Raw genomic sequence first — 25,444 nt, 5'->3', positions numbered from 1 at the left:
AATAAATAAAACTGATAAGACTTTCTCCTGAAAAAAAAAAAAAAAAAAAAAATATATATATATATATATATATATATATATATATATATATATATATATATATATATATATATATATATATATATATATATTATCAAACATACTGTGAAAATGTCCTTGCTCTGTTAAACATCATTTGGGAAATATTTAAAAAAGAAAAAAAAAGAAAAATTCAAAGGGGCTATTAATTCTGACTTTAACTGTATGTATTGCTATGAATTGGAGTTCAAGTGATCATAAATTTTTGATTAATGCTGAAAATAACCATTTCTGTGACATAAGGTATTTCAGTGCAGTTATCATAAGGAGTCAAAAAGTTTAAAAAAAAGATTGTGTTTTACATCCACACAACTTCCCTAAGTTATTAATTTAGAAAGACTGCTATGCCATTTCTATAGAGGACGAAACCTGCAAAAACAGTAAATAAATCCATAAATCCCTGCATACATAAAATAATAAATATACAAATAAATAAATGTATATAAAAATCCATAAATTCCTGCATAAATAAATCTACAAATAATTTAATAGTGCGGGCAGGTTAATAAATAAATAAATTGCACTAATAGTGGGGCCCTTTCAAACATTTATTCATTCTTGAACATAGTTTTGTATTTACTTTTCCTCAGCTCAACATGTTAATGAGAGGGTATCTGTCAATCCTCAGAAGCCAATCAAAAAAAATCGAATGCAAATTTTTTCTAACGATCAACCAATGATGATATATAGACTGTCTTTTGATGATTGACAGACACCCTCTTGTTAGCATGTTGAGCTGAGGAAAAGTAATTATGCAATACATTGTATACGCATTTTCTTAATCCCCCAACATTTGTGTAATGTATTTAATTATTTAGCACACTATTAATTAATTATAGATTTATTTATGCAGAGATTTGTGGATTTTATATACATTTATGTATTTATTTGCATATTTATTATTTATTGTTTAATTTATGCATGAATTTGTTATTTTTTTCGTCCTCCATATGTTTTAGTTTGATTTAACTCAACTGATTTAAATAAATCTTTTTTTGGTGTATTCCATTTCCCTTTAGTGGTGTGAAGCAGGGGCTGAAGAAAGAAATGGTTATGTTTATGAAAATGAATTTCCAAAGCAACATTCAGCATCCAACAAATTGAATGAGCTCCAAAAGGGCAGAAAAGTCAGTGGCCAAATTTTCAGAGCATCTGTTACCAAAACTGCTAAACAATTTCATCCGTCAAGGGGTCAAAGTCTAAATAATAATGACAGCATATGGCAAAACTGAATAAACTGCTTCAGAAAAGTGGTATGGTACTCAAAGCTCATCATCTGTGGGATATATAGTTGCTAAATGACAAGAATGCAAGGGCTTAAATATATACATTTTCATTTTTGGGGGGTGAATATCCCTTTAAATGCGTACCACATTTGCAAAAAAAATTAAAAAAATCTTAGCACATGTATGATTAGTAGGTATGCCAGACTCTCCCTTGAAATAATCTCATTGAATATGAACTTGCATGAACCAACACGAATAATGGAGCTGTTCAAACGTGTTTGTTCTTCACATGCAGAGACGTTCACGTTAAGTCTGATTCACAGCTCTGATAAATGCATGCATTCTGCTGTACTTCAGAATTCTAGACAATAATAAATGTGAGTATTTTCAGTCCCTCCCATAACCTTTTATGTAACCAGAACCATATCCTGTAAAACTGTCATGTAAACTCAAACACAACAGGGGGGAGGCGCCCCGCGGCTCTTTCAGTAAAAACAGGAAATTTTTTGGGTTACCGGACGAAGAACAAAAAACGTAACGCGATGTGCTTTGATATGAGAAGAAAACCTTTAAATAGTCTGTAGTTTGGTTCACTCAGTAAAATAAAACCTGGGCAGCACGGAGTTGTTTGGACGTTGTCGAAGTTTTTATTGGGATAACTTATTTCCCATCTCTGGTGAGTTGTTGTATCGCATGTCGTATTTTTATGCCTATATATAAGCAATAGAACTTTGAATAGTGGCTTAATTATAATCTAAATATATTATTTTCTTTTGAAATCAGTGTTTTATGCTTGTCTTTGGTCTTGCAAGGTGTTAATATTTCTTTAAAGTGCGCCGCTTTGGGGTTTAGCTTGCTAGCGCATCGATGTTTTTGAATGAATCTTTGTATTGACCGAATCGTTAATCTCGCGCTCTTTTGTTCGCTTTCGGCTTTTTTCTGCTTTCCAGTAATACTTCCCGCGAATATTACATTAACTGTTTTGTTCAGCACTGTCTGGAGCGCTTTATGCTGCGTTATAATCGCATCTATTCACCCTATGTAGTAGCCTGGAAGTCTAAACTAAATTTGAATACTATTTAGGGGTGGAGCATGTAACTGTCTTTAGGAACACTCCCACTGAACGATTCTGTTCTGAACAAAGATTAATGAACGAAGGTCACGTTATTAGTTTGTGAATCAATAAGTTCCAATAAGTGAGGAAATGGGAGGGAAATGTCCTTTACAGGTATAAAAAAAACAATCCTTCACTGTCACAGTATTCAGATAGAGTTTACACAACTAGGTGTAGAAACTATGTGCTCATAGTTCTCTTGGTTTCTGAAACAGAGACCGCACATTTAGGTCATGGTTTGCTCAGGACGTACATAATTTTTTTTAAAGATACATCGTTAAATTTTATTGTGTATATTTTGTGACTGAACTTGCGTAACATCAAAAACTATGTTGTGTGCTGAACTGAAACTACATTTTATGCTGTAATTGTACTTTTGTTAGCAGAAAGCCGCTGTCACACATGCAAACTTTATACTCAATTCAATTAAATGTATGTTTATTTCTATAGCGCTTGCACAATGTAGATTGTGTCAAAGCAGCTTAACATAGAAGTTCTAGTAAACTGAATCTGTGTCAGTCCAGTTTTCAGAGTTGAAGTTCAGTTTGGTTCAGTTCAGTGTGGTTTAATTTTCACTGCTGAAAGTCCAAACACTGAAGAGCAAATCTATCGATGCGCAGCTCCACAAGTCCCAAACCATTTAAGCCAGTAGTGACAGTGGCGAGGAACAAACATTTCCAACTATGATAAAAATAAAACATAACTTTCTTATGGTTAAAGTATCCTTTTTTGGTGTATTGATAGACCATTTTTTTTTTACAAATGCAATTCTTAAACTATGGTTAGCTCAGCAAAACCAATAACCATGTTTTTAGATTTTATTTGTAGTAGGACCATGCTAATTTTCATATGGCGACGGCTGTATTGGCTCTAATGAGCATCATAAATTGATCCTTTTCACAAGTATGTTATGACGTGTTTAACAATTATCAGCATCTTAAATACTTGAAAGTTTTTAATTTGTTGATTTTTAAAAAAAACGTATGAACATTATGTATTTATATATGTATTATATTATCTTCAAATTACAAAAAAAACAAATGACGCTTGTGTGAGGTGTTTGTAATGCAGCGTCTATGGGACAGGACAACAAATTTGACGTTATTCTCTCCTCTGGCCGCAGTCATCAGTCTCACACATCTTTTCTTCTTTTTCTGAAAGTCTTTATAACATCATTGTGGAGTTTTTCTTTTATTTTTCGAGCAAATAAGATTGTAAAGAAAAATATTTGTTGTGTTCTCCCATTCACTGTGCTTTACGTTTTCCCAACTATGACGACTTCTGCTACTGAGAAACCAGGAAATGTAGAAAGGGCCTATCCGCTTGTTAAGTGTGACGTCACGCGGAGTGGCTTTTGGGTCCAAGCGCTGTATTCAACTGATTTTAATATTTTATTTATTTATTTTAATGTTTATTTTATTTATTTATTTTAATTGTATTTAAATTCATTTAATTTAATCTTGTTTTGTTTATTTATTTAATTTAGTTATTTTTTATTTTAATATTTTATTTATTTATTTAATTAAGTTTTTTAAATTCATTTAATTTAATTTAGTTTCATTTATTTAATTTAATTATTTTAAAATATTTTCTATTTTAATATTTTATTTATTTAATTCAATTTAATTATTATTTTTTATTTTGTTTTATTTGTGTACTTATTTTAATATTTGTTCATTTATTTAATAAAAAAAAAAAAAAAAAAAAAAAAAGCGCTGTATTCAACTGAATGAGGAGACTCATAAAATAGTAATAATAAACGTTTACAAAGCGATTTAATACTTTCGAAAGTCACGATCGCAATATATATGTCCATGCCTAATATGCGATGGCCAGAAAGTGATTCATTGTTTTATAATTTGTTAAAATGTTGGTATTTGTTATGCAGCAAGCCCAGAGATTGTTGTGTACACTATGACTTTATGTAAAATTAACTTTAACGTGTGATAGGAATAAAAAGTGATCATAAACGAATGATTTCTCCACTCAAGTGAATGGCGGCTTGGACCCTTAAACAGTATTACATACGTCACAAACACGTCATCACGTCATCAAGCGGATAATAAAAAAAACAAAAAAACAAAAAAAAAACACTTTTTAGGGTTGCATCTTATTACAGTATGTGCTGGTTTTGGTATAGATGACTTTCGATGTGTTGCATTTAAAATTTCCCCAGAACTGCACCAAAGATCACTGCACAAGGCTAAGATGGCAGTGATTGGCGTGACCCATGGCCAGGGCCGAACGGAATCTGCGGATGTTTTTTGCTATTTCTGCTGAGAACTTTGGTAAAAATCTGCGGATTTCTGTGGAATTATTTTGGGAGTATCATAACTAAAATCTTAATATATGAAATAAAAAGTAATACCTTTTTAACTTTTATTTAATGTTTAAAATGCAAATCCAACTAGATTCACTTCATTTAGTAAACAAAGCAAATCTCTCACATAATATCTCTACAAAAAGACAGAAAATATTACTTAAACAGTGTTGTACATAAATCAGATGAACATTTTCATATTAGTCAATAATATTTGCTGTAATTAATTAAAAAACTTAATAAATTTAGATTTACACATTTACTCAAGTAAATAAACAGAATTAATGATGGGCTAAAATTTTGCAAAAATCTGCGGAGTTTTGCGGAAAATAAGCGAAACTCTGCCCGCAGATTCTGTGTGGGCCTACCCATGGCACATGCCTTGCACATAGCCATGCATTTTATACTTCTGCGTGCTGTTTGTGTTGCTCTGCAATAACACTTCCTTTTTTCTGAACGCACGTACAAGTCGAACGGTGCAACAACTTTAATTATAAGGTAAAAACAAAGCAAAAGTTTCCAACTGGAGTAGGGCTGCAACAACTAATCGATTAAATCAATAAAAGTCGATTACTAAAACCCTTGGCAACAAATTTCATAATCGATTCGATGTGTTGCGCAACACAAGGACATTTGATTATATATATATATATATATATATATATATATATATATATATATATATATATATATATATATAAACACTTTAGTTGAGCGTGGAGCGGAGTGAACACGGTCTCACTCGCACACTGATACAGAGTCCAGCACCTCATAGCAGGGCTCGAAATTTACTTTTTTACTTGGTAGCACCGCTGCTCCCAACTTTAAATATTTAGGAGCACCACCAAAAATGAATGAGCACAGCTGCAAACTGTATTTTAAGGGATATATTGTATCTGAAAACAACATCAATTAGGACTAACAAAAACCAGAAACAACTATCCAACTAATGCTGAGATGACATTGATATTTGTGTGCAATAATTCCAAAATGAATGTCTAAAAATTATAGAATATTAATGATGATGAAAATGACAATAATAGTGAATTGTGAATAAATTACATTTCTCATTATGATGCTGCCTTGAATGTGCTTGAATGCACGTTATCTGCAATAAAAAGTCTGTTACTTTATGAAAAATAAATGTATAGTTTGCATCAAACAAAAATGAAGCATTGCAGTAATAAATATTTATTTTGCACTATTGTTTTTATATGCATGTCAATTTAATAAATAATATTTTTGCTACAAAACAAACAAAAGATTTTAATAAATTATTCAATTCAATGCTGAAAGCTGCAAAACAGTCAACAGTAAATGAATAAAAAAATTATATATATCTCAAGAAAGAATATACAAAAGAAAGTAAGTCTCACTTCAATCTCTTAAAAGTTTTGGTTTTAGTTTTTGTCAATTTAACTGTTCAGTCTTAGCTGATTTTCATGTTTCTGTGTGGAAAGCAGGCGAGTCAGCCGACCCAATATGAGCAGGTTGAGCAGGATTCTTGCGAATACCACAGGCGCAATACCGCTCGTTGTTATGAGCCGCAGTTTCAGTGTAAACTTAGTAAAGGGGAGCTTCTTTGGCGATGATATATACAGTATCAGATTTGACTTTTAGCAGACATTTGCGCTGAACACGCAGTGAATAAAACGCATCGAGATTTGGGCGCTTTCTCCGAATAGCACGTACTCGATTGATCTCAGCTGGCGGATCAATATTCACCACATGTCATGATCGCTCTCATTTGCGCCTCAACTTCAGGTGGGGTTTGCAAACCTGTGTGCTTTAAGTTTTCACTCTTCAGTTCAGCCGTTTGCATTTCCCGTGGTCATAATAGCTCCTTCCCTGTCATCTGACAGCGGAATACCTTGAGTGATTGACAGCTGATATGAACCAATATAGCGGCAGGGAGTAATTCAGCACGTTTTTAGAAAAAATTAAAACAGGTCGCACTAATGCTCCCAAATATGTTATGAGGTCGCATAGATTAATTTTCGGGCACATATGCGACCAAAATGGTCGCAATTTCGAGCCCTGCATACATAGACAGGGAGGACCGTAAAGTCCCTAGTGCTGGTGTTTTTACTTGTTATCCAGCTTGACAAGCATGACAAGTTAGCGTTAGCTCGTTAACCCTTAGAGCGGCAACTGAAAAATTCAAACTGAGATTTGGTGCCTTGTCTGGCACTGAACCAAAGAAAGACGTGTCATATTATCCCATGTGTTATGCAGTGTTTTACCCTCTTAAAGCTTATTTTATGTTTCAGACATGTAAATACACAACAGATTAATTGATTTTTAAAATAATTGTTTGTTGCAGCCCTAGTCTGGAGCTTCTTCACGGGACTCAACACTTGTAAACACTCGCTCCATCAGACTCGCGGCTCTCAGCAACGCCCACACTCGGCACAGCTACAAAGCCTACCAATCCCAGAGCTTGCGCTACGCATTGCTGCAACTTGTGTACATACATTTTTTGAGAGGTGCACATCAGCGTCAGCCACGGAAAAGGCTATGCGACCAATCGATGGCTACGCTAGACCATACATGTGCGCTTGACGCAGAAGAATAAATCAGCATTTAACACTTATTCAGATTAATCACATAAACAGAGATATTGTTCCAGAGATCCTTTAAAAAAGACACAGAGGCTCAGAACATCCAAAACAGGATCTGGAATTAAGGTGAAGCTCATATTTGTTTTATTTATTTACTATCAATGAAATATTTGATAGTCAATCTGTTGTTCTGTGTTTCTAATCAAACAGAATAATGACTAGAATAGAGTGTTTGTGTACAATACAAATGTAATTAATAAAAACCTAGTTGCGGAAATGGTTGGTTGCAGTGGCAGCTGGCACTTTTCAGAAACAAGGAGGCACAGATGTCTGCTATCAATGGCAAAAAGATTATTTGTACATATAATTTGATGTCAGTAATGCTTCTCTTCAAAGCAGCTGTCCAGATATCAGTTCTAAACAGCAAACTTAACCAAGATGGATTTTAGACACATTTTAAAATACTGAAGGTAATCATGGTTTACTCTCTTCCTTGGCTGTGTGTTCTTCCAATGGGCGCACACTAAGTACACAATGAAAAAAAAATTGTTATAATAAAATTTAATCTGTATAGGTAAATACTTTGGTCTTTTGAAAACATGACCTTTAACATACATGCTGTTATGAGAGTGAACAGTCATGGCCAAAGGAGACTTACGTTACAACATTTATAGTGGTTTAGCATGCCATGTTTAGGGGTTTTATTCTGAGAGAAAATATTTGACAGCTTGGAGGATGAAACTCAAAAACGATTAATTATTTACCAATGTAAAATAGCATTCACACTGATTTTTTATTTTAATGGAGGATATTGTGAGCCAAAATGTTTGCTATCAATCCTTTACTTTCATCATCAACAATATATTATAGGAAGTATATTACAGTTAGATACTTGAAGTCATAAGCTGAAATAATTTTGACGTTTACAAAGGCTTGGGTGTTTCTTTCACATAATAGTGAAATAGGTTTACACATGCTGATGACATGGCAAAGTAGAGCAGAGCAATGTGAATATCATAGGTTAATTTCCCAGGAATCCATAATCTGATAACATTCATACCTGAATGTATTTGACAGCACAGGGCCAGAGATACTGTCGGGATGAAGTTCTGATACTGTACCAGTAACTTTGAATGGTAGCTCATTAACTAGACCTCTACATGGAAATGCTCTTTCCCCTTTAAAGACTGAATGAACCTTCACTCACATGATGTAGAAATTCAAGGTTCTTGTCATGCACACCGAGGCTGAAGGAGAGTGAGCTGTGCTTGAACTTCTTTGACTTAAGTTACATTCAACAAAGCTGACCAATTAAGTATTTTGCAGTCTACCTTTTCATAGGTAAGAACATGTTTCTTGGTTTGAGCACTGTATACATAGCCTTTACATTTGACTATAATTCATTTCTCAGATATTAAGTCTGTCATTAAGCTATTTATATAAAAAACAAGCAGTATATTTTAATTTTATTTATATCCATCTTGAATAAACGTTATATTTTATTCATTGATTGCTTTCATTGAGATGACCACGCATGCATTCTCTATTCACTCCTGCTTCTCTGCTTTTCAGAGCACTTTGTGAATTCATTGCATTCAGTGGCGTAATATTCTTGAAAGTCTTTAAAGCTGTGGTTAACAGTGTAGATCAGAGGTGTCAAACTCAGTTCCAAAAGGGCCGCATCTCTAAACAGTTTAGTTCCAACCCTAATTAAACACACTTGATCAAACTAATTGAGTCCTTCAGGCTTGTTTGAAACCTACAGGTGTGTTGGAGCAGGGTTGGAACTAAACTGTGCAGGGCTTCGGCCCTCCAGGAATTGAGTTTGACACCCCTGGTGAAGATGTTTCAAATGGTTTTTGAGGTCTGTCAATGGATCGCTCTTTTTCCCCTGCAGGCACCATGATTGGACAGATTTTTCAGCCCTGTGGACAAATCTTAATTGCACTTCTGCTAGTGACTGTTCCAACTGCTCAAAGCGAGAAGGTTCTTGTCTTTCCTGTGGATGGCAGTCACTGGGTCAACATGAACATCTTGGTTGAAGCTCTTCATGCCAAAGGTCACAATATTACAGTCATTCGGATGGCAGACAGCTGGTACATCAAAGAGTTCTCACCTCACTACACATCAGTAAATCTCAAGTCTGCAGGAGGATTCGATGAAGAATTTTTTGAGACGTTTGCATTCAGACTCATGAAAATTGTGAGAGAAGGTTCCCGCTGGGGTCGTTTAAAACTGGAGATAGAGACATGGCAAAGTACTTATGAGATGATCAAAATAGAAAGTGAGATGATAAAGAATATGTTGGAAGACCAACCGCTTATGCAGACTTTTAGGGATGCCAAGTATGATTTGCTCCTTACAGATCCCCTATTGTTTGGGGGTGTTATTTTGGGCCACTTTCTGAAGCTTCCCATTGTCTACAATGTCCGTTGGACAATGTATAATGAAGCTCATTTTGTCAGTGCTCCATCTCCACTTTCTTATGTTCCTTTTATGATGGTGGAATTATCAGACCGCATGAGCTTTTTTCAGAGAGTAAAGAATGTTGTGATGTTCACTGTAGCCGAAGCACAAGCAGCTTTGCTTTTTGCTCCATATTATAACGCACTTTGTGAACACTTCATTGGTCCAGGAGTCTCATTCCTTTCCTTAGTTCAGGGAGCTGATCTGTGGCTTCATAGAGTTGATTTTATTTTTGAATATCCACGTCCCACTATGCCAAACATCATCTACATGGCAGGTTTTCAATGCAAGCCATCAAAGCCTCTCCCACAAGATCTGGAGGACTTTGTCCAGAGCTCGGGTGATCATGGTGTCATCATCATGTCTCTGGGGACTCTCATTGGTCAGCTTCCCGATGATGTGGCTGAGGCAATTGCTGAAGCTTTCGCAGAACTTCCACAGAAGATCATCTGGAGGTACAAAGGAAAGAGGCCGTCTGCACTAGGAAACAACACCTTAGTGATGGACTGGATGCCTCAGAATGATCTTCTGGGTCATCCCAAGACCAGAGCCTTCGTGGCACATGGAGGAACCAATGGAGTTCAAGAAGCTATCTACCACGGGGTGCCAATCATCGGATTTGGCCTGATTTTTGACCAACCTGACAATCTTGAAAAAATGAGAGTGAGAGGTGCAGCCAACAATGTAGACTTTGCCACAGTGGATAAGGAGTCTTTCCTTAAAACGGTCAAAGAGGTACTCTATGATCCCTCTTATCGGGAGAACATGCAGAGACTCTCAAGGCTTCACAAGGATGTTCCAGTGAAGCCTCTGGACAACGCCATCTTCTGGATTGAGTTTGTTATGAGACACAAAGGTGCCGCTCACTTGCGCACAGAGTCGTACAAAATGCCCTGGTACTCTTATCACTCTGTTGATGTTATTCTGGTGCTGATTTCTGCTGTGTCACTCATAATCTTGAGCATATATGCAGTTATCAGATATTTCTGCTGCAGAATATGCATGAAAACAACAAAAGTCAAACTTCAGTAAATTAGCTTTTTATCACTTAATTTTAATAAATTATGTTAATTCAACCATAATTCTAATGTATGTAATAATGAGTATTTAGAAGAACTGGCAAATGTGGTGTTGTGTTTTCAACAGCAGAAATAACTTTAAAAGGGTTTACTCCTACGTGTGTGTACATTAGTCACAACAACATAACACACTTTTGACAAGAGTAGACATGAATTTTCAAATTGCTCAGCCTGACTGGGTACCAGCTCTATGTGTTGCGATCCATTTTTTTAAGTCCACCAATGCCAATTTATTGACTGTAATAAAGGTTTACCTGATAGGTTTCCCATTATACACAGTAATGGGTCAGAATAATTGTCTTACACTGTAGCTTGCCTTGTGATTATTGAATTATTGTGGATGAAGTGTATTGTGGTTTGTACTGATGTGCAATATTCAAATGTTTCCATAAATAAATAAATAAAGATCCTCTATATATCTGACGTTTGCCTCTATATATTTTCTCAGTGCAAGTTTCAATCAATTTTGGCTGTGATTTGAAGCAACAGTACAAGAATGTATTGACAGAATTTCAGATACCTCGTACAACATATTCAGTAGTAGAAAAAAAAGCTTAATGCTTGGAATAAACACTAACAGGATCATCTATGTACAATAATGCCTAATTCACATCTCCAAAAAAAAATCTGTTTAAAGTCACCATATTTTCTTAATTTGAATTTGTATGTTTTTTTTTCTTTGCGATAGGTACTATGAATGGACAGTGGTTTCAGGTGATATGGCCAATCAGGTTAACTCTTCTGCTTGCATCTGTCCCAGTTGCTCAATGTGGGAAAGTTCTTGTCTTTCCTGTGGATGGCAGTCACTGGGTCAACATGAACATCTTGGTTGAAGCACTTTCTGCCAAAGGTCATGATGTTACAGTCATGAGGACGGCAAGCAGCTGCTACATAAAAGAATTCTCACCTCACTACACTTCAATAAACCTGAAGTCTAAAGGAGGATATAATAAAGAAGTCCTTGAACAATTTGCATCCAGAATAATGCACATACTGAGGGACGGTTCCACGTGGGGTCATCTGAAGCTGCAGGCAGATATGTGGCAAAGCTTTTTAAAGATTTTTGAAGCAGAACGTGAGATGATTGTCAACATGATCGAAGATCAGCAGCTTATGCAGTCTTTAAAAGATGCTGAGTATGATCTGATTCTTACAGACCCAAACATGTTTGGAGGGGTCATATTAGGTCACTATCTCAAACTGCCCATGGTCTACAATGTCCGTTGGGCAGGTTATAATGAAGCCCATTTTTCAATAGCTCCTTCTCCACTTTCTTATGTACCTATGCCATCACTGGAATTATCAGATCGCATGAGTTTTTTGCAAAGGGTATATAATGTAGTAATGTACATCTTTATTGAAATAGGGGCTGCTTTGGTGATTTCTCCAATTAATGATGCACTTGCTGAACGGTTCATTGGTCCAGGAACATCCTTTCTTTCCTTAGTTCAGGGAGCTGATCTGTGGCTCCATAGAGTTGATTTTGTGTTTGAATATCCACGTCCCACTATGCCAAACGTCATCTACATGGCAGGTTTTCAATGCAAGCCATCAAAACCTCTCCCACAAGATCTGGAGGATTTTGTTCAGAGCTCTGGTGATCATGGTGTCATCATCATGTCTCTGGGGACTTTGATTGATAAGCTTCCTGATGATGTGGCCGAGGGGATTGCTGAAGCCTTTGCAGAACTTCCACAGAAGATCATCTGGAGGTACAAAGGAAAGAGACCGTCTGCACTAGGAAACAACACTTTAATAATGGACTGGATGCCTCAGAATGATCTTCTGGGTCATCCCAAGACCAGAGCCTTTGTTGCACATGGAGGAACTAATGGAATTCAAGAAGCCATCTACCACGGGGTGCCAATCATTGGATTTGGCCTGATTTTTGACCAACCAGACAATCTTTCTAAAATGAGAGTGAGAGGTGCAGCCAAGAATGTAGACTTTGCCACAATGGATAAGGAGTCTTTCCTTACAACGGTCAAAGAGGTACTCTATGATCCCTCTTATAGGGAGAACATGCAGAGACTCTCAAGGCTTCACAAGGACGTTCCAGTGAAGCCTCTGGACAACGCCATCTTCTGGATTGAGTTTGTTATGAGACACAAAGGTGCCGCTCACTTGCGCACAGAGTCGTACAAAATGCCCTGGTACTCTTATCACTCTGTTGATGTTATTCTGGTGCTGATTTCTGCTGTGTCACTCATAATCTTGAGCATATATGCAGTTATCAGATATTTCTGCTGCAGGATATGCATGAGAAAAACAAAAATCAAACATGAATGACTTGGCCTTTTGAAAATTGTATTCAGGTATAAAGCAAATTCAGGTCAGGCATTGCCTGTATGTTAATGACTAAATCTTTCAATCAAAAATCTATTCATTTAATTTGGTGATCTAAAGGTTTTCAGTTCTGTAAAGATAAATCTGTATTTGCAATATAAATAATGTCAGATCTATCACCATAAACTTGTGTGCTTTTATTATTTATTTTTTTGTCTATTCCTTTTATCGTGTTACCATACCTTCCCTACAGTTTGCATTCTTGATTGTTAGTGTTTTTGTGTGTGACCTAAAGCTGTGCTACTATATTAATATATCACTATTCGGTTGACTCAGAAAACAATCATATGTGAACAGGATCTTAACACCATAACCTGTTACAGTCAAAGCATAAGGTGTTTTAGTGTTGCTCTACAAAATGGTGCATGAAATAAAATGAGGATAGCATAAAATAATAACCACTCAGAGCTGCAGCAACTTTAGCCCATATTCATTAAAGTATGTTTGATATTGAAGTACTGTGTGTAATGTGTACTTAGTGCCATTCTCCATTATGAGGGCATGGAATAAAGTGGCTCAAGCACACAAAAAAATAGGGACCACCCCTATTAATTAATAGCAATTAGAGTTAGGATCTTGAGGTGGGATATTGAAGTATGTGATGTGTACTATGTTTGATTCTCATTTGAAGGACTTTGATTCTCCTGCGTAAATCAAAGAATATTAAACCAAAGACTTAATTTGGAACCATGTTTGTGTAACCATATCAGTTCCAAGTTGTGGTACATCATGCTTATTATTCATTACAGCTGCAACAACACAAAACATGCAGTTAGCATACAGTAGTTTATTTCCTGAAAGATTGGTTTTCATAATCTGTTTTCTCAAAGAGTACTCAAGCCTAGAATTCCTGTTTTTTCCCCCATAGAATGTACTAAATCGTCTAATTGTAATGTAATATAATATGAAGCTGATTTGCTATTTTGGTGGTATAGGTACCCAACTAGTCAAAGACAAAAGATATTATACATATAACCTTATATGGTAGTTTATTAACTAAGGTTTTGCAGGTAAATGCACTTTGCCCTGTTGAAGACTGTTAAATGAACATATCAGCATGCATAATGAGGCCAGAGGAGAATAAATACTTGTAGTTTTGTGAATTATGCTACACTCAAGGTTAACCTGGTAATGACTTGCATCCCACCTGTACATATTAATGGGTAAGAATATATTGTTTTATGATAAACATAGGGATCACAAAGAACAATATTACTTAGTAATACTTTATACAGTATGCTTGCTGTTTTTACATCAGTTTTCAATGATATTTCCCTTGCTTGTTGTTGAAATATTCTCGTTTTGCAGGTTTGAATGCCATCTACTGTAATTACACAACCAAGGTGAGTACTGCATTTGCATTTCTTCATCAAATATAATAAACTATTTTTTTTTTTTTTACAAATTAGAACTATAGAAGCAATCAAATCATCAAAAAAGAGCAAAAATTGTTGTGATAATTTCCAGTTAGGCACGTAGCAAGTTGAAATTTACCTGTTTCTCACTGTGATAAGAAACAGATGAAAGCAATACATGCTCGAAAATCTATTCAAATATCCAACATGTTTGATATCCCCTGATTGGATAGACAAAACTAATCTGTGTCCGATTGCTTATTGATTTCGATATGATATTCGATTTCGATATTGATTTCTGACTGCCCAATGACTTTCTTAAAATCTTCATTCAGGTTATAAGGAACATCTGGTCATGCATGTCCAATATATTAATGATAACCAAATACTGTAATCGAAAATATATTGCTGATTTATTTTGTGTGTTATATATTGTTATTGTTTTAAAATATCTTCTTTGTTTCAAATATGGCATAAACTCTGATATTATCATCATTTAGGTTTCCCCCTTCTTTTACTCTGTAATTTTTTCTCCATTCCAATATATTTGAAATAGGCAATTTGGACATATTGGCAGAAAAAAACTATCAAACAAACAAAATGGGGGACAGCTGTGCTTTTGTATTCTAGTATAATATTGCATAAAAACTAAAATGACTCAAGCTAAATTATAATCTATATCATTTGATCTCAACTGGTTTGGCAATGGGAACAACATTTTACCATGGTCATTAAGTTGTGACCTCCCCCCTTCCTCTTTATACAGTACATATCTTGCATAGTTTTATATGAACTGAAAAAAATGTAATTTGGGATCTCCAAAAAGTCATTCTTGTCTTTCATATAATTTACATTTTATTTTATTTTAATATATTGTAGAGCTGAAGTACGGGCCATTTAACGGTCTTCCTTCCATTGAGCTATTAATGTAAACACCCGGACTAAATTACACATACAATCCTATATGGTAGCTTATTAACTAGGGCTTTGCAGGTAAACACACTTTGCCCTGTTAAAGACTATTAAATGAGCATATCAGCATGCACAACCAGGCCAAAGGAGAGTATCTGGTTATACAGTAGTTCATGACTACACTCAAAGCTGATTTTGCATGCTGCATATTTCTGGGTAAGAACAGATATATTTTTATTATGGACAGCATCGGCAGGAACAATGCCAATTAGATTTTTATTTGACAGTTGTCTTACTAAAGCTGTTTTTATGCTTTTAAAGTACGTTTTTTGTTTTTACTCTCTCCTCTATGTCTTTCTCTCTTTCAGGTTTAAAGGCTATCTAACTAACGCAAACCAGGTGAGTACCTGCTCTTGGTTACTAATTTTGATCTTCATTGCTTTTTTTTTTTTAAATTATATAGGAGAGTCCAACACAATCTCACAGCAATTCGTAACTTTTTAATTTAGTGGCTAATTCGTATAAATTCGTACGATCTAATTCGTACAATTTAGTACGATTTGCTTATCCCCCAATGATGGTTGGGGTTAGGGGTGGGGTCAGGTGCCACGCCTCCTTTTTAAAATCGTACCATTTCGTACGACTGAACTCGTACGAATTAGCCACTAAACTGGCAAAACGTAAAATACTTACATTTTCTCGTGAGATCAGGCTGGAGAGTCAGCTTAAGTCTAGATTGCACTGACTTTTAATATCTGAACCCATTATAAAACACTTGTTTTTAAGCTGTTACAACAAGGTGTTACCAATTGTTTCAAGTTGCTATGAACACAACAAACTTAATCAGAAATGTGAGACTTGTTGCATGACAAAGGAAACGAATGTGTTAGAAAATCAGACCAAGGTAGCCTAGTTGATATTGTCCGGCTGAATAAAAATCTGAAATCTGAAGCTAAAAATTCTGAGTCTGTTAGTTCCTACATGATTTTTCAGATCATTTTAAATTATTGACAACCTAAAAACTGCAGACTATTTCTGACTTTTGATAACTTACACTGATGACAAAATGAGGTATAAAAAAAAAAAAATCTGAGCATATTTTATGTAGTGGCTACATTCGGTGAAATGCTTCTTATCATTGCACTGTAAAGTTTGTTCAGAAACGTCATATTTTCTAGTGTTATGTTGGATTGAATGAACAAATTCAAACACTACTAATACCACAAGTTGACATACCCTGTTCTGCAAAGTCTGTCAGTAGATCATTCTTTGTTGCTTTACAACAGGTGCCCATGAATAGACATGTTTTAAGTCATGTGGCCAAATCACATCAACCCTTCTACTGGCATCTGTCCCAGTTGATCTAAGAGATGAGTTTCTTCTCTTTCCTGTGGATGGCAGTCACTGAGGCAACATGAACATCTTGGTTAAAACATTAAATGCCAAAGGTCATAATATTACAGCCATTCGGATGGTACTGTAGGCCGCTGGTACAGTAGATCAGACAGTTGTAACTTCATTACAAATCAATAAGTCTGCAGGAGGTTTTAGTAAAGAATTCTTTAAGACTTTTGCATCCATAATTATAAACATTTTGATGGAAGGTTCCACCTCGGGTTGTCTAAATCTGCAGTTGGATATGTGGGAAAATGCTTAAAAGATGGAAGGGATATGACAGTAAATATGATTGAGGATCACCCGCTGATGCAGTCCCTAAAGGAGGCTAGTTTTGATTTTGTTTTTTGCAGATCCAGTCAAATTTGGATGTGTTCTATTGGGTCACGCTCTCTCAACTGCCCATTATCCACAATATCTGCTGGACAGTTTACTATGAACTCATTTTGTAATACCTCCTTCTCCACTTTCTTATGTTCCTGTTTCAATGTTAGAGTTACCAGACCAAATGAGTTTCTCGGAGAGTGAAGAATGTTGTGATGTACATTATAGCTTTAAACACAACCGTCAACACAAGTTGATTTAACAAATTTGTGAGCCTCGTATTAAGTTTTTAATAGTTTTATACATTTTTTTTAGTTTCATGTAATTGGGTGAGCAGAAATTTGGTTAATAGCCAAGTAACCATAATTCAACACTGGATAGCACTTGTTGTGAGTCTTGTTTTATTAAATCAATGTCACATTAAAAATGCCAAGACTTATGGACTTTGGGATAAAGTACACATAGGTAGGTGTTATCATAGAATAACGTGCGACAAGCTTATCGGCAGCCTGAATACAGAACTAGAGCCAGAAAATGCCTAGAATAATAGTTTATTGATTCTCTAATTAGATGCAAAGCTGACAGAAACAACAACGGCTTAATGAAGCATACACTAACCTATATATTATTCAGTCTTGAGATGGCACCAACAGTCAAAAACAGAGGCATGATAGACAAGCATGAAAATATGGACGTGAGCGTATTCAATGATGGTCAAGATGATTCTTTGAGCCAGTGTTATTATTCTTGCAGTTGTTATCTGGGAATAACGTACCTTGGAATGTTTTCACTGACCAATTAGAATCAAGTATTCCAGACAGCCACGTAATAATGTGTTTAATATAAATAAAACAATAGTTAATTATAATAATGATCAATTTACAAACCTGTGTGTGAAAATGATGGAAACGTGTTGTAGTACTGTAGTGTAGTGGTGGGTCAAACAGTCTTAATAATAGACACGATTACAACAAAAATCTATTTAATTGCCATGTGTTGGTGCTACTAGATGTGTCCCACACAGTCTCTTGGCAGATCATAGGTATTTTATGTATAAATTCATACAACCTCATTTGTAGGTTATAATACAATGGTATTATGATCCAGTGTTGAATAATGTATATGTACTCTATGTATCGGGAGTTTAAAAAAATTCAACAATTTTATGCAATTCCCATTGTGAAAATTTATATTGAGTTGGCTTCTTAAACAAAAAATTGACAGTATATTTTATAGTGAGATAAAATTTGATGTTTCACACATGCAACTCATTTTAAAATGTGCTTGTTCTCTTGCTTTGAAACAGGAAATATGAATGGAAAGGTTTTTCACATGCGTTGGCCAGTCACATTAACCCTTCTACTAGTAACTGTTCCAGTTGTTGAGAGCGGGAATGTTCTTGTTTTTCCTGTGGATGGCAGTCACTGGGTCAACATGAACGTCTTGGTTGAAGCACTTCATGCCAAAGGTCACAATATTACAGTCATTCGGATGGCAGACAGCTGGTACATCAAAGAGTTCTCACCTCACTACACATCAGTAAATCTCAAGTCCTCAGGAGGACTCAGTGAAGACTTCATCGGGCCATTTGTATCCAGACTTATGAACATTTTGAGGGAAGGTTCAACATGGGGTCGTGTAAAGTTAGAGATAGAGATGTGGCAAACTAGTCTGAAGATGATTGAAATAGAGCGTGAAATGATAACCAATATGATTGAAGATCAGCAGCTTATGCAGTCTTTAAAAAAAGCAAAGTTTGATTTGATTCTTACTGATCCTGCCATGTACGGAGGGGTCATGTTGGGTCACTATCTTAAACTGCCTATTGTCTACAATGTCCGTTGGACAATATTTGGTGAAGGTCATTTTGCAATAGCTCCATCTCCGCTTTCTTATGTTCCTGTTCCAATGCTGGAGATACCAGACCGCATGAGTTTCTTAGAAAGAGTTAAGAATGTTGTGATGTACATAATAACAGAAACACAAATTGCTTTTTTAATTGCCCCAACTTACAATGCTCTCTGTGAACGCTTCATTGGCCCAGAAGTAAATTTTGACAACTTAGTTCAGGAAGCTGATCTGTGGCTCCATAGAGCTGATTTTGTGTTTGAATATCCACGTCCCACTATGCCAAACATCGTCTACATGGCAGGTTTTCAATGCAAGCCATCAAAGCCTCTCCCACAAGATCTGGAGGACTTTGTTCAGAGCTCTGGTAATCATGGTGTCATTGTCATGTCTCTGGGGACTCTCATTGGTCAGCTTCCTGATGATGTGGCCGAGGCAATTGCTGAAGCTTTTGCAGAACTTCCACAGAAGATCATCTGGAGGTACAAAGGAAAGAGACCGTCTGCACTAGGAAACAACACCTTAGTGATGGACTGGATGCCTCAGAATGATCTTCTGGGTCATCCCAAGACCAGAGCCTTCGTGGCACATGGAGGAACCAATGGAGTTCAAGAAGCCATCTACCACGGGGTGCCAATCATTGGATTTGGCCTGATTTTTGACCAACCTGACAATCTTTCTAAAATGAGAGTGAGAGGTGCAGCCAAGAATGTAGACTTTGCCACAATGGATAAGGAGTCTTTCCTTACAACGGTCAAAGAGGTACTCTATGATCCCTCTTATCGGGAGAACATGCAGAGACTCTCAAGGCTTCACAAGGACGTTCCAGTGAAGCCTCTGGACAACGCCATCTTCTGGATTGAGTTTGTTATGAGACACAAAGGTGCCGCTCACTTGCGCACAGAGTCGTACAAAATGCCCTGGTACTCCTATCACTCTGTTGATGTTATTCTGGTGCTGATTTCTGCTGTGTCACTCATAATCTTGAGCATATATGCAGTTATCAGATATTTCTGCTGCAGAATATGCATGAGAACAACAAAAAACAAAAGAGAGTGAGTTTAAATTAAATTTACACAAAATGTGTGTAAGATATGCTTTTTACAGCTATATTGATTATTCTGGACTTTATGTAGAACAGTTTTAAGGAAATACGTCGGTTTCTTGATTAAAATAACATATATTTGTCATCAATTATTCCTTGAATGTACATGGCAACTGAAGAACCTGTCATGAGTTATTTCTAACCTAAGAATAAGTTGTATTTAATCATTAACTGTTAAGTAGATTAAATATGTTGCACTCCAAAATAGGTTTTGTATCATTTCTTATTTATTTCATCAAATAACTGATCTTAATTTTAGAATAAAAATTGTTCTTGGAAAATACATGCTTGGCGGCCATTTCTCCAGTCCTGAGTGTCACATGATTATTCTGAAGTCATTCTAATATGATGATTTTCTGCTAAATATACATTTGTAATGGGTCTCCTGTTTTATCAGTGTTAAAACAATTGATTAGATTTTTTTTTTCGAAAATTGTTTTACCTTTTCATGAGATTTTGATGATTTGAAAGTTCAAATACATATCATTTTTACTCTAAATATTTAACCAAACTGTCTACTCATATATTTGATCAGCATAAATACTTTAAAACCTACTGTAATATAAAAATAATAATACTGGACCCAGATTCTTAAACTAAAGTGTTTTGATACTATCTACAAAGGAATTGGTTTATTAATTGTATTTTGTTCATTACATTAGTGAAAAAATGCCTGTTGTCCTTGTCACATTGTGTTTTGATAAAAAGAATTTAAAAAAAAGTAACATGGCATGGCCTTTTACAACTGTTAGAACAGAACTGAAAGCACCTGTCACAAGAGTTCTTAATAAATCAGTGTCATTAAATATAGTAAGCATTATGGAATGCTACTATAGAACAAGAATTAATATAAATATAAATTCACAACCCACTCTGTCAAATTGTTGGGTAAGCATTATTAGTTGTTGCTGGGATTGATTTACAGTACAGGGCATCTACAAAGTATTCACTGTGCTTGCCATGATATTTAAAACTGACATAATTTCCTTCCTGTTTCCACTGGTCATCCTTGAAATGTTTCTACAATTTGATTGGAGTTAATCTATGGTAAATACAGTTGATTGGACATGATATGGAAAGGCACATGTCCATCTATATAAGATTACAGTTAATAGTGCCTATTACAACAAAAAACAAGCCTTAAAGACCTTGGAGACAGTATTGTATTGAGGCATAAATCTGAAGAACCATACAGAAAATTGCCATCAAAGGTTTCAATGAGCACAGTGGCCTCCATCATCTGTAAATGGAAGAGGTTTGGAACTACCAGCAACCTTTCTAGAGTGGGCTTTCTGGCCAAACCGAGCTATCAGGGGGGAAGAGCCTTGGTCAGGGAGGAGACAATCAACCCAGTGGTAACTCTGAAAGAGCACCAATGTTTTTTTCTGTGGAAAACAGAGAACTTTATAGGAGAACAACCATCTCTGCAGTGCTCCAACAATCAGGCCTGAATGGTAGAGTAGCTAGATGGAGGACACTCCTCTGTAAAATGCACATAAAAGTCCATCTGAAGTTCACCAAAAGCTACCTGAAGGACGCTTGAAGCATTTAAAACAAAGTTCTCTTAACCAATGAAACAAAGATTGAACTCTGTCTGGAGTAAACCCAGGCACCGCTCCTTCCCTGGCCAATACTACCCCTACAGTGAAGCATGATAGTGGCAGCATCAGGATATGGGTATGTTTTTCAACATCAGAAAATAGGAGACTAGTCCAGATCAAGGGCAATATTATTGCAGCACTGTACAGACACAAAATTGATTTAAACCAGCTCCAGTTTACTCTGGACGTAAGACAAAGAACCCGATGGTCACTCTAAAAGAGCAACAATGTTTTTTTTTCTGTGAAGAGAGGAGAATCTTCCAGGAGAACAACCATCTCTGCAGTTCTCCAACAATCAGGCCTACGTGGTAGAGTAGCCAGATGGAGAAATCTCCACAGTAAAATGCACATGAGAGCCCATCTGAAGTTTTTTAAATAGCCACCCGAAGGACTCTTAAAGCAGTTAAAACAAAGTTCTCTGGTCTGATGAAACAAAGATTGAACTCTGTCTGGAGTAAACCCAGGCACCGCTCCTCTCCTGGACAATACCATTTCTACATTCCTAAGCATAAAACTAAGATAACAAAACAGTAGCTACTGTATGAGACAACTCTGTGAATGTCCTTGTGTGGCCCAGCCAGAGCCCAGACTTGAACCTAATTGAACAACCCTGGAGAAATCAAAAAATTACTGTGCTGTGCTCCCTATCCAACCTGATTGAGCCTGAAGATCTCTAAGCATTTAAAACAAAGTTCTCTGGTTTGATGAAACAAAGATTGAACTTTGTCTGGAGTAAACCCAGGCACCGCTCCTCCACTGGCCAATACTATCCCTACATTCCTAAGCATACAACCAAGATAACACACCAGTAGTTATGAAACAACTCTGGGAATGTCCTTGTGTGGCCCAGCCAGAGCCGAGACTTGCACTAGTTAAACAACTCTGGAGTAATCTAAAAATTGCTGTGCACTGGTGCTCCCTATCCAACCAAAGCTTAAGAGGTTTTGCAAAGAAGTGGTGCAGAGAATAATGAATTTAATTAATTTGGGCATAAGATTGTAACAACAGAATGTGTAAATAAAATGAAGTGATTTTTTCTGAGTAAACTGTTTTGAACTATTTAAAAAGTCAAAACGGACATTATTGCAACAAACTAATTTGCTTAATTTCCTAAAGTGTTGGTTCTGCTTGATGTTTTCAACAGTGTCATGGCAGTTAATAAGTATTTAGGGTTTTGCTAATTGGTGGATATTTAGTTTGAATTTGTAAAATTTGACTTGCCAATTTATACTCATTTTTCTAATGATCCAGAGTTGGTTAATGCATGTTTTAGGTGGAAATTCGTGTTTGCTTAAAAATATGCAGTTCATATTATAAAAAAATATTAATTGTTGCCTTGTAAAATAGTTATATTTTTATATAAAATCAAACTGAATGAATCAAACACGCAACTAACTTTAAAATGTGCTTGTTCTTTTACTTTGAAACAGGAACTATGAACAGAAAGGTTTTTCACATGCTTTGGCCAGTCACATTATGCCTTCTACTAGTAATGGCTCCAGTTGTTGAGAGCGGGAATGTTCTTGTCTTTCCTGTGGATGGCAGTCACTGGGTCAACATGAACATCTTGGTTGAAGCACTTCATGCCAAAGGCCACAATATTACAGTCATTCGGATGTCAGACAGCTGGTACATCAAAGAGTTCTCACCTCACTACACATCAATTACACTAAAGTCTTCGGGAGGATTTAGTGAAGACATCCTTGAGACGTTTGCATCCAGACTTATAACCATTTTAAGGGACGGTTCCACATGGGGTCGTCTAAAGTTAGAGATGGAGATGTGGCAAAGTTCATTAAAGATTATGGAAACAGAACGTGAGATGATAATCAACATGATTGAAGATCAGCAGCTTATAGATTCTTTAAAAAAAACAAAGTACGATTTATTTCTTACCGATCCTGCCATGTACGGAGGGGTCATATTGGGTAACTATCTTAAACTGCCCATTGTTTACAATGTCCGTTGGGCTATTTTTGGTGAAGGTCATTTTGTTATAGCTCCATCTCCACTTTCTTATGTTCCTGTTGCAATGCTAGAGTTACCAGACCGCATGAGTTTCTTGGAAAGAGTTAAGAATGTTGTGATGTACATTATAACAGAAACACAAATTGCCTTTTTGATTGCCCCAACTTACAATGTTCTCTGTGAACGCTTTATTGGCCCAGGAGTAAATTTATTCAACTTAGTTCAGGGAGCTGATCTGTGGCTCCATAGAGCTGATTTTGTGTTTGAATATCCACGTCCCACTATGCCAAACATCGTCTACATGGCAGGTTTTCAATGCAAGCCATCAAAGCCTCTCCCAAAAGATCTGGAGGACTTTGTTCAGAGCTCGGGTGATCATGGTGTCATCATCATGTCTCTGGGAACTATAATTGGTCAGCTTCCCGATGATGTGGCCGAGGCAATTGCTGAAGCCTTTGCAGAACTTCCACAGAAGATCATCTGGAGGTACAAAGGAAAGAGACCGTCTGCACTAGGAAACAACACTTTGATTATGGACTGGATGCCTCAGAATGATCTTCTGGGTCATCCCAAGACCAGAGCCTTTGTTGCACATGGAGGAACCAATGGAGTTCAAGAAGCCATCTACCACGGGGTGCCAATCATCGGATTTGGCCTGATTTTTGATCAGCCTGACAATCTTTCTAAAATGAGAGTGAGAGGTGCAGCCAAGAATGTAGACTTTGCCACAATGGATAAGGAGTCATTCCTTAAAACGGTCAAAGAGGTACTCTATGATCCCTCTTATCGGGAGAACATGCAGAGACTCTCAAGGCTTCACAAGGACGTTCCAGTGAAGCCTCTGGACAACGCCATCTTCTGGATTGAGTTTGTTATGAGACACAAAGGTGCCGCTCACTTGCGCACAGAGTCGTACAAAATGCCCTGGTACTCTTATCACTCTGTTGATGTTATTCTGGTGCTGATTTCTGCTGTGTCACTCATAATCTTGACCATATATGCAGTTATGCGATATTTCTGCTGCAAAATATGCATGAGAAAAACAAAAATCAAACGTCAATGAATTTGCTTTTTTAGCACTTGATTTTAGTAAATTATGTTAATAAATGTTTTAATTACATAATACAATAATTACATAATCATTTCAGACAGGAGCAGACAAAAACATCTGCAGTTTGCATTTAATATTCAGGATGTAAAATGAATTTGGAATTAAGTAAACAAAGGTAAGAGCAAATAAAAATAAAGATTTAGGCTGGGCATACAAATCACAGAGTAATATTGAATAAATGTTTAGGAAGACTGGCAAATGTGGTGTTTCAACAACAGAAATAACTTGAAAGGGTTTACTCTTACACGTGTGTACACATTGTACTTTTTGACAGGAGTAGACATGAATTTTCAAATAGCCCAGCCTGACTGGGTACCAGCTGTTTCTTTGTGATTACTGAATGATTGTGGATGTAGTGTATTCTGATTAAGACTGAAGTGCAATATTTGAATGTTTCCATAAGCAAATAAATAGAGATTCCATATTTTATATTTGCCTCTTTATATTTTCTCAGTGCAAGTTTTAATCAATTTTGACTGTTTTGAAGCAATATTACAAGAATGTATTGACAGAATTTCAAATATTTAGTACAACATAATTTAAAGTAAAAAACTAACAAACTAATATTTTCAATAAACACTAACATTTTAATCTGTGTACAATAATGCCCAATTCACATCTCCAAGAAAGCTAAA

The 25,444-nt window shown here is 36.0% G+C and overlaps 5 protein-coding genes across 16 annotated transcripts in view; 4 read left to right on the top strand and 1 right to left on the bottom strand.

Annotated features, from left to right (window-relative positions):
• Positions 1-25,444, bottom strand: part of elfn1b (extracellular leucine-rich repeat and fibronectin type III domain containing 1b) — a 149,808-nt gene that overhangs the window by 56,756 nt on the left and 67,608 nt on the right. The window lies entirely within an intron of this gene.
• On the top strand, positions 1,746-10,886 carry ugt5b1 (UDP glucuronosyltransferase 5 family, polypeptide B1). 2 transcript variants are annotated; one of them, NM_001177493.2, is given in 3 exon segments: positions 1,746-1,980; positions 7,062-7,425; positions 9,197-10,886. In NM_001177493.2, a coding segment is annotated over 1 exon segment (1,596 nt). In that variant the 5' UTR covers positions 1,746-1,980; positions 7,062-7,425; positions 9,197-9,201; the 3' UTR covers positions 10,798-10,886.
• On the top strand, positions 1,746-13,316 carry ugt5b2 (UDP glucuronosyltransferase 5 family, polypeptide B2). The gene is given in 2 exon segments (NM_001177499.3): positions 1,746-1,980; positions 11,533-13,316. A coding segment is annotated over 1 exon segment (1,596 nt). The 5' UTR covers positions 1,746-1,980; positions 11,533-11,537; the 3' UTR covers positions 13,134-13,316.
• ugt5b3 (UDP glucuronosyltransferase 5 family, polypeptide B3) lies at positions 1,751-20,257 on the top strand (the record flags this gene model as incomplete). Of its 2 annotated transcripts, none has more annotated exon segments than NM_001361513.1 (4): positions 1,751-1,980; positions 15,826-15,856; positions 18,483-20,078; positions 20,081-20,257. In NM_001361513.1, coding segments are annotated over 2 exon segments (1,605 nt in total).
• Positions 1,780-25,238, top strand: ugt5b4 (UDP glucuronosyltransferase 5 family, polypeptide B4; the record flags this gene model as incomplete). The annotated part of the gene is given in 3 exon segments (NM_001080692.1): positions 1,780-1,980; positions 15,826-15,856; positions 23,161-25,238. A coding segment is annotated over 1 exon segment (1,596 nt).

Source organism: Danio rerio, chromosome 1 (assembly GCF_049306965.1).
Source record: "Danio rerio strain Tuebingen ecotype United States chromosome 1, GRCz12tu, whole genome shotgun sequence".
Classification (NCBI taxonomy): Eukaryota; Metazoa; Chordata; class Actinopteri; order Cypriniformes; family Danionidae; genus Danio; species Danio rerio.
This window is presented reverse-complemented; position numbering and strand designations above follow the sequence as displayed.